This window comes from Geospiza fortis, unplaced genomic scaffold (assembly GCF_000277835.1).
Source record: "Geospiza fortis unplaced genomic scaffold, GeoFor_1.0 scaffold154, whole genome shotgun sequence".
NCBI classification, from domain to species: Eukaryota; Metazoa; Chordata; class Aves; order Passeriformes; family Thraupidae; genus Geospiza; species Geospiza fortis.
In genome coordinates this window covers 1247900-1257542 of record NW_005054397.1, presented here as the reverse complement: position 1 = coordinate 1257542, position 9643 = coordinate 1247900, and the positions used below count along the sequence as shown (strand labels likewise).

Here is a 9643-nt window from a genome sequence, read left to right as displayed (position 1 = left end):
GGTTGCTTTTCTATTGTTTTTATTTCACTTTCATAAATCTACTCTAAAATCCCCCAGTGACCACAATAAATAAGAAGAATACTACATTTTGAAGGGAGGTGGAAAAAACAGCCATCATAAAAACTGCCTAGAAAACATTATGACTTTAGATTACATGCACATCTCTTTGGTTTTTAATTTTTCTTTTCAAGAGCAAATTATTTAGAATTAAATAGTTAAGTTTCATGACCCACTGTGCTACAATTTGCTCTATGTGTGTGAGTGTGGGACAAAGGCAAGAATATATAAATTGAGGGAAAAGACTCCTGAATTTGGTGGGGAGATGTTGAGAGGTGAGCAAAAGCAGAAAAAGTAGTTTTTACAAAAATTTGATGGGATGTTCCAAAGGAAGTTGTGAAGAACTTTTCCAAGCCTTGTATCAAGGTCACTTACACTCACTTGTGCTCCATTTTGAGTATGGTTTGAATTCGTAGAGGATTTTGTTTTATCCTAAGATTATCTAATTCTTCTCCTTACATGCAGATGTCAGAGATGGGTAGAGAACTGTCGAAGGGCAGATTTAGAAGATAAAACTCCAGATCAACTCAACAAGCATTACAGATTGTGTGCTAAACATTTTGAGACTTCTATGATATGCAGAAGTGTAAGTAAAAACAAGCATTTGTTTACTGCATCTTGCAAAATGTGACTGACATTTTTCACCAGAATGCTGCCTTTTAATCTTTCAGCTCCTGGGTAATTTGTCCCTTGGAAAATTAATTTCTTAGTCTTAATTGGGTTCACTGCCATTGTCTGGGGCTTCACACAGGCCCTCAGCCATTGAAAATGATAGTGAAGATTAACAGTCAGAGGAGGAGAGAGAAAAGGTGGTGCTCCTGGCTGTTTAATGTGTCTGTTGCACACTGTCGCTCACTGCAGTGCTTTCCTTGTTTCACTAGAGATTACAATATTATATAAGTTTATTTGGGGTAATTTTGCATTTCTCTAATTATTTAAACTAATTAATGTCCTGTTCCTGAAGTGTGTACATGGTGTGATTTGGTTAAATTACACTCTGTTGTGGCCACAAGATTTAAACACTCTTTACATCTGTCAAGCTATAATTTCCTGTTACATTTTCATCTGGCTGAAGTCAAGGCACTGTTTTCTGTTAATGAAGTAATAGCTTTCAGTTCTTTTTGTCAACAATATGATTTTAACAGCTTGCATAAGAGTAGGAAAGGGTGGACTTGGGACTTTGTATCAAGTTTTCATTTCTAGGCTGAATTCCACTCTGGTACATAAGCAAAATGGTTCTTTTAGTTATGAAGGATAATTAAAATATGCAGGTCAAACTCTGAAGTCCTAGTGGTATTACACGTGATGAGGTCTCTAAATAGCCAGCATCCCTGAAACAGATGGAAATTGGAAGTAATTGTGACTCTGAAAGGAAACGCTTTGATACTGGGTTTGTTTGAAATGTATTTCAATCTAACAACAAGATGACATCAGTTACAATTTTGTGCTCAGCAGAAATGAGCCAGTATAGGCAACACAGTTTTACAGTATATCCAAATATAACATTTTACTTTAAATATTTTTTTTAACTGGGAGCACTTGGATGATCATCTAGAAGTTTTTTCTTCTTTTTTTTTATTCACAGATAAAATTTTTCCTCAATATGATCTTTCACAGTAGTACTTGGTGGACTTCATAGTTCTACAAAAAAAAGCAATTGAACATTTTCGCAATGAAATGTTTCTAGAATTGTGAAATTAGTGATTAAAACCAAAACACAATAGTAACAAAATGTTTCCTTTCTGATGCACAAATGTCTTTTTATCCAGAATGTTTATTTAAAAAAAAAAACATAATATTGCAGTAAGTTAAAATTATTGCGTCCAGGGTCTTTGATATAAAGATAATGAGGATTTAAAAAAAAAGGATTTGTAGTTTGGATTGGAGTTTTCTGTAGTATCTGTCTTCCTATTTTCAGTGTTCTCTTGATATCCCTGAAATGTAAATTGCATAGCTTAGCTTTCTCTTTGGTAACATCAAAAAGTCAAAGTACTTTAGAATAGTAACATAAACAAGAAAAGGAGAGAAAGAAAAGGGCACAGTGTGTGGAATTTCTCAAAGATTTTGGAGATGTCTGTTTTCTTACAGAGCCCATACAGAACGGTTTTACGGGATAACGCTGTGCCAACTATATTTGATCTAACAAGTCACCTGAACAATCCCCACAGCAGACATAGGAAAAGGATAAAAGAGCTGGTAAGTTTTTAATGTAAAATTATTGGTTTATTATTAAAAGAAAAGATTCTTTTCTTTTCTTTTAATAATCTCTTTTCTTAAAGACAAGTTAATGTGAAACTTTTACACAAAAATGGGAAATAAAAATATTTAGCCACTTGAATGTTTGTATTTTCTATGCTGCCTATTCCTGCATTTTTTTGTCGATTATAAATTAAATGCAGGATAAAAAATTTATCTAAGGAAGTCTTGAAGAAATAATCTGGAAAATTAAATGTCTTGGTCCAGAGCTGATTCTTTCATCCAAATCAAATGCATAGTTTTCTTTTCCTTGTTACTACAGTGTCAGCTGAACACAACTGAAGCTTGATATCCCAAAATTGTTGCTGCATGTTGATTGTGATCTTTGGTTCACCTATTTAACTTCTGAAATCTGAATCAATTCAGACGTGCTTGTTTTAGCTTATTGTTGTGAAAAAATGATCCATGGATTAAACCAAGATTGAGAAATATTTTTGTGGGACTGTGTCTTGTGTGTCATTTAGGGGAGAAAGTGTCTCCATGGTTATAAGTATACTGACAATTAAGAGGAATTCCACTCCTAATCTCTGTTTATACTTGAAAAATTTCAGACAATTTCTAAATAATTCTTTGTGAGTTTGATTGTATCTGTTGACTGAAAATGGAGTTAAAGATAGTTCTGTCTACTGGCAGCACATTACCAAATTGCTATAGAATCTATTTACTAATAATGATACATATTGAAGAACCTCCTAATACAACTGTTCTCATGTAGTTGGTAGATACATGTCATGGCTGTAATAAACTACCTCAAGAAACCTCCTGCTGTTAGAATTTCTAGCACTTTTTGGCAAATGTTAACTGGTCTCATCTACAGTATTTGTATCTAATTTTGATATGTTAATATTTTAAGGTCACATGTTACATATTGTCATCAATATAAGTTCTTTGTGTTTGTTTTTTTAAAGAGTGAAGATGAAATAAGAACATTGAAGCAGCAAAAGAGTAAGTGATCAAAATAATTGAGAAAATAACTTTATTTCCTAAGGCTGATGAGGTAATGCAGGACTCATAACTATTAGTTTATATATAACTATTAGTTTATATTAGTTTAGCAGGAGGATAATTGAGTTCCTTCTTGATTCAGCCAGCCAGTATAAATTGTTTCCAAAATACTCACTCACTTTTAAACTGGAAACATTTTTCTCTGGACTCTGGTAACTGAAAGATAACGGGCAAGTAATGTTATATTTTATTTTTGACACAGTATTTTCATTTTGTAGTTGATGATGCTTTTGAACGGAAACAGGCAACTCAAGAATCAAATGAAAACAATGAGCAAAACACTGTCTCAGAGGAAGGAGGGGAAGAACAAGAGGAAAAAACCGTCCCCTTAACACTGGAAGAAAGAGAAAACAAAGATTACCTTAAATCATTATTTGAAATTTTGATCTTAATGGGTAAACAAAATATTCCATTGGATGGCCATAATGTTGATGAACTTCCAGAAGGCATTTTTACTTCAGATAACTTTCAGGCTCTACTGGAATACAGAATAAATGGTGGCGATGAAGTTCTGAGGAAACGATTTGAGATGACTGCAGTCAACCTCGAGTATTGTTCAAAAACTCAGCAGAAACAAATGCTTGAGATCTGTGAAAACTGTGTTAGAGAGGAGACACTGAGGGAAGTAAGAGACTCACACTTCTTTTCTATTGTCACCGATGAAGTAGTGGACATAGCAGGAGAGGAACATTTGCCAGTGCTGGTGAGGTTCGTTGATGAGTCTCACAATCTCAGAGAAGAATTCATAGGGTTTTTACCATATGAGGCTGATCCTGAAATTTTAGCTGTTAAATTCCACGCAACTATTACTGAAAAGTGGGGTCTAAACATGGAGTACTGTCGGGGTCAAGCCTACATTGTCTCCAGTGGATTTGCTTCTAAAATGAAAGTTGTGGCTACAAGACTCTTGGAAAAGTATCCACAAGCTGTGTATACGCTGTGTTCCTCATGTGCCTTAAATGTTTGGCTGGCAAAATCCGTTCCTGTTGTTGGTGTTTCCATTGCATTAGGAACAATTGAAGAAGTTTACTGTCTTTTTAATCAGTCTCCACAATTACTAGTAGAACTGGACAACACAATTTCTGCTCTTTTTCAGGACAATAATGAAAAAGGTAATGAGTTGAAGAAGATCTGCCGTTCTCAGTGGACAGGCAGGCATGATACTTTTGAGGTATTAGTGGACCTCCTGCAAGCGCTGGTGCTGTGCTTGGATGCAGTGAGCAGTGACTTTTCTGTCAGGTGGAACAACTTCATTGTTGGTCGAGCATTTGTACTTTCAAGTGCACTAACAGATTTTGATTTCATTGTCACTATTGTAATTATGAAAAATGTTCTGTCTTTTACAAGAGCATTTGGAAAAAATCTCCAGGGACAAACATCAGATGTGTTCTTTGCAGCTGGCAGCTTAACAGCAGTATTGCACTCTCTGAACGAAGTGATGGAGAATATTGAAGTTTACCATGAATTTTGGTTTGAGGAAGCCACAAACTTGGCTACAAAACTGGATGTACAAATAAAACTCCCAGGAAAATTTCTCAGGGCACAACAGGGGAACTTTGACCCTGATATGACATCAGAAAATTACTACAAAGAAATCCTGAGTGTCCCAACAGTAGAGCATATTATTCAAGAACTAAAAGATATTTTCTCAGAACAACATTTAAAAGCTCTTAAGTGTTTATCATTAGTGCCCTCAGTCATGGGACAGCTCAAATTCAATACATCTGAGGAACATCATGCTGACATGTTCAAAAATGACTTACCCAATCCAGACACACTTTCTGCTGAGCTTCACTGTTGGAGAATCAAGTGGAAGCACAGAGGAAAAGATATTGAACTTCCAGCTACTATTTATGAAGCACTTCACTTGCCTGACATAAAGTTCTTCCCTAATGTTTATGCATTGCTTAAAGTCTTGTGCTTACTTCCAGTGATGAAGGTGGAGAATGAAAAGTACGGAATAGGACGAAAGCGCTTAAAGGCATACCTAAAAAACACCTTGACAGGGCAAAGGTCAAGCAACCTTGCTTTGCTCAACATAAACATTGATATAAAACATGACTTAGATTTGATGGTGGACACTTACATTAAACTCTATCCAGATAAAGTGGAATTTCAAGACTGTATTCCTTCAAACAATTCTGAAGTAACAGATAATGCCTGACTTTTTAAGCTCTAACCAATCTATTGAAACTTCTTCTTAATTAAGTTTCAAAGCTGGGGAGAAAAACCGGTGAAATCTTAAAAAATCACTGCAATTGTGTTTTCATTTTAGGCCTTGGGCTGAACAAGCTGTGGTCAAAGACCTAAATTATGTGGTGTTAGTCCATACTAAATGTGTTTGGCAAACAAAATCAAGCCTGACACAAGCCCATGCTCTTGGCAGAGGTGCTTTCTACATCTGATTGGCTTAACTAGGTGCTCATTTACTTTATTGCATCGTGGAAAAAGTACATTATGATTGTAGATCTGATGGGGCTGTTACATATTCACTGATTAATTAGGATAAGAAAGAAATTCAAACTATTAAAAAGAGTATAATCTATTTCAGTTCTTTTACTTAGGATTTTTTTTTAAAAACCCTAACTTTTAAGAAAGTCTTTGTATATTTAAGTGGCATTTTGGAGAATGGATTCAGCTATTGCACGATCCCCATGCTGTGGACAGGTCTCAGTGTAAAGTGAATGTCAGTGATATAGGGGTACGTTTACGGTTTTGTTGGAAGAGTCAACCTCTTTAATCTCTTGATGACTGTTTACATTCCTTTGTGTCAGACACAAAACTTTTTTCTTTAGGCTTAACAGGCATGGCAGGAGTATTTAAGTTCTTAAAAGACACTAAAAACTTCAAATTTATTCCACAAATGTTTAAATCTGTTTGCTTGCCCCGACTGTGACGCAAACTCCATCCATCTTATGTTTATTTGTAAATTCACTCTGGAAAGATTAAAATAAGAGTTTGTTGTTTGTCTTGAAGTAAGATTGGAAATATTGCTGTTATTTTTGGTGAGAATGAAACTTTTTTGTACAGTTTATGGAAATTTAAAATAAAATGTGAATTGCTTTTTACATAGCATTGGATTTCCTAGTAAAGCTGTGCCTCTGGAAATGTGTTCTGTAAAGGCGCCTTTTTATTTTAGCAATTTTTTCTTCATTGTTTTTGCAATTCTAGTGAGCAGGCATTTTCTGAAGACAGAGGAAACTGTGTGATAGTACCACTGATCTGCATGTTCTGCAAGGTTTTTTAAAGTATCTTGAGATAGCACTAACTACAGTGGTTTTACTGATAGAAGTTGTGACAATCAGGCAGAAAGAAATTAAATTTGAAATGGTTCTAAAGTAAAGTTTTGGAGCTATCCTGATGCATGACAGGTTTATAACTTATTTATTGAATCAAACATCAAAAAATCAAATTGCTTGGGTTGGAAGGAAACTTAAAGCTCATCCATTTCCACCTCCTGCCATAGGCAGGGACACCTTCCACTAGATCTGGCTGCTCCAAGCCCCATCCAGCCTGGCCTTGAACTCTTCCAGGAATGGGGTATCCACAGCTTCTCTGGGCAACCTGTGCCAGGGCCTCACTGCCCTCACAGCCAAGGATTTCCTCTGGTATCTAATGTAAATTTCCTCTCTTTTAGCTAAAAGCCATTCCCCCTTGTCCTGTCACTACAGTTCCTGATGCAGAGTTCCTCTCCAGCTTCCCTGTAGCCCCTTCAGACACTGGAAGGCTCTGTGAGGTCTCCACACAACCTTCTCTTCTCCAGGCTGAACAGCCGCTACTTTCTTGTCCTGTCTCCATATGGGAGGTGCTCCAGTCCCATTACCAGGTTCATGTCCTTCTTATGTTGGGGGCAGGTGGGAAATAGCAGTACTTTTCTGTCCTTTGCACTTGCAGTGGAAGGCCCCCAGCAACAGCAAATTGAATGATTCTAAAGATTATGAGTTCATAGTGCTCTAATGTAGTGAAAACAATAAGATCAAATTTGGAAAAAAACTCACCTTTTCTAAACATTATCTTTTCTTTCCAATAGTATTTGCATATGCTTTCTGACATACTTTCACGTTATTGCAATTCTTGTCTCAATAGTAAAAAATGTTTTAGCTAATAGCTTTCTCTGTACCTCTCATATATGAAAATAGCTCCCAAATCTTGGTTAAAGCTATGAAAAACATTTTAAAATTAAAAGTAGTATGGAAAATTGGCTCTTTTTAAAGATTATCTCAATTATAATTTTAATAAAATAAATTAAAAAATATTTTCCATCTTGGAGTTCTGTGAGTTCCCCTGCTAAAGACAGTAACATGTGGTCATGACATCAGTGGTCATGAGCCCTGTGTCAGTAAAGTCAGGTTGGATGAGCCTGGGCTTACAGGTGCAGTCAGAGAAGGAAAATTGATATCCAGTACCGTAGAAGTGGCCAAAAGAGCTGAAGACTGCTTTCTGCTGTGTAGATGAGGCCTTTCTAACCAGTGCACTGAGACAAATTGAAGAAGGGAAGTGCAGTAAAACTCTACTTAAGTTACTAAGTGTCTACTGGAGCTCCGCTGAAGGCACATACTTGTGATAAGTGTTGTTAAATAGCTGGCTCAATCTTTTGGTTTTGAACTGTCTTTCACAGAGATATTTAGCTTGTCTGTAATAAATCGGGAGCTCCTGATTTATTACAATTTGATTTGTCCTGTTGGTGAGGAATCTCTTGATTTTTTGATACCTATAGGAATTAGTCTGAATAGTGATGATTTAGTAGGATGCTGAAAACTAAAAGAAGGGAGATTAAGATTAGATGTTGGGGAAAATTCTTGTCTCTGTGGGTCGTACAACGCTGGCACAGGTTGCCCAGAGAAGCTGTGGCTGCCCCATCCCTGGAAATGTCCAAGGCTAGGTTGGACACGGCTTGGAGCAACCTGGTCTGAAGGAAAGTGTCCCTGCCCATGGCAGGGGGGTGGATTGAGATGGTCTGTAAGGTCCTTTCCTACCCAGGTCATGCTGGGATTCTATGATTGGTCTATGATGTGGAGGAGCAAAGGCATAACAGGCTGCAATGACAGGTGCCTCTTCAACATGAGAGGTTTCTGTGGAGGAGAACAATTTACTGAAACTACAGTGCTTCCCGTCTGATTTCTAGGGGTGTACAGAAAGAATGCAACTGTAGTGTAATCCAGTTACACAATTTTGCTACAGCAGGTCTGAGACTGATAAAAATGTGTCTGAAAATGAAACAATCACTGAAGATAAACTTGGATTCTGTTTTGTTGAACAGATTGTGGAGACAGGGAATTACAGTTTTTAAATAGTCTGTCAGTTCAGGGCAGCGTGTATTTCCAAGGTGAGGTATTTACCTTAGTTTGACCTGGCATTTTGGCACGTTCTGTGTAATGAAGTAATTGGTCTGTTACAATTAGTGTAAGTATTGCTGCTCAGATATAATTTTTAGTGAAAGTAGACTTCCATAGCTGCTCAGCCTATTGTGCTCTGTGAAAGCAATGCTTGTTTTAATACACAAAATGTATGTCCTTTTCCCATGCACAGAATTCCTGCTAGAAAACACTATTGATACTTGGAAAGAACATGTATCATTTTGTCTCCTGTAGTGTTATTTCTGTCATTGTCTTCAGAAATCCTATATCCACTTGTTCAGGTGCCAAGGTTGTGCTGTAAAGAAGTGCAGAAGCAGAACCACTTAAGGATGCTAGGTGCAACTATTCTGTCTTCCACAATCACTTTCTGTGCAACAGTGCAAAATCTCAGAGTGGCCAGAAACATCCCAATTACTCTTAAGCAGAGGAAAATAAATCTATTTATTGTATGTTTCAAGAAACAGCCACTAACCTAGAATAAAAGTAAGTGTTATCCCAAAGAAGCTTAACATTCTGTCATTTCGAGACCTGTAGTGTTCTCTACTTTCCCTAAGGAAAACAGTTCCAACAAGGAATAGAAATAGGAATCTCCCCAACATTTTGCCTAAATGTAACTACTGAGACATCAGTAAAAAAGAAAAAAAAAAGGGGGTTGGAAGTTTTAAACACATCTGCAGCAGTTTCAAAACATGTGCATGCTCTTTATAAGCTTTCTTTACTTTGAAAAATAACACTGTTAATCAAATAGAATTCAATGTGCATGTTCTGTGACACAGTAATTGTTAATTTGATTTTTGCCATATTGTGCAGAGTTTCTAATTATTTATTTTCCTGCAGCAAACTTGCTTTTTTCTAAAAAGCATGCAGGAAAGAGCACAGACTTTGAAAATCTCCATTCAGGAACAAAATTCAGCATCTGAATAGAGCACTGGGGCTGTCCTTGTTTAGCTACCTTGGTATTTAATTTC

General features: G+C 36.5%; 1 protein-coding gene across 1 annotated transcript; it reads left to right on the top strand.

The window, feature by feature from the left end:
* The first annotated feature begins 516 nt into the window (after positions 1–516).
* Positions 517–6426, top strand: THAP12 (THAP domain containing 12). The gene is made up of 4 exons (XM_031060983.1): positions 517–643; positions 2146–2253; positions 3222–3258; positions 3537–6426. The coding sequence occupies exons 1-4, from the start codon at positions 629–631 to the stop codon at positions 5480–5482; spliced, it is 2106 nt and encodes a 701-aa protein (XP_030916843.1). The 5' UTR covers positions 517–628; the 3' UTR covers positions 5483–6426.
* Positions 6427–9643: the final 3217 nt, after the last annotated feature.

Bases quoted from the DNA above. Each gene is read 5' to 3' on its own strand.
- THAP12 (XM_031060983.1), top strand. The intron at 2,254-3,221 runs GTAAGTTTTTAA...GTTTTTTTAAAG, and splicing joins GGAAAAGGATAAAAGAGCTG to AGTGAAGATGAAATAAGAAC. The intron at 3,259-3,536 runs GTAAGTGATCAA...TTCATTTTGTAG, and splicing joins AACATTGAAGCAGCAAAAGA to TTGATGATGCTTTTGAACGG.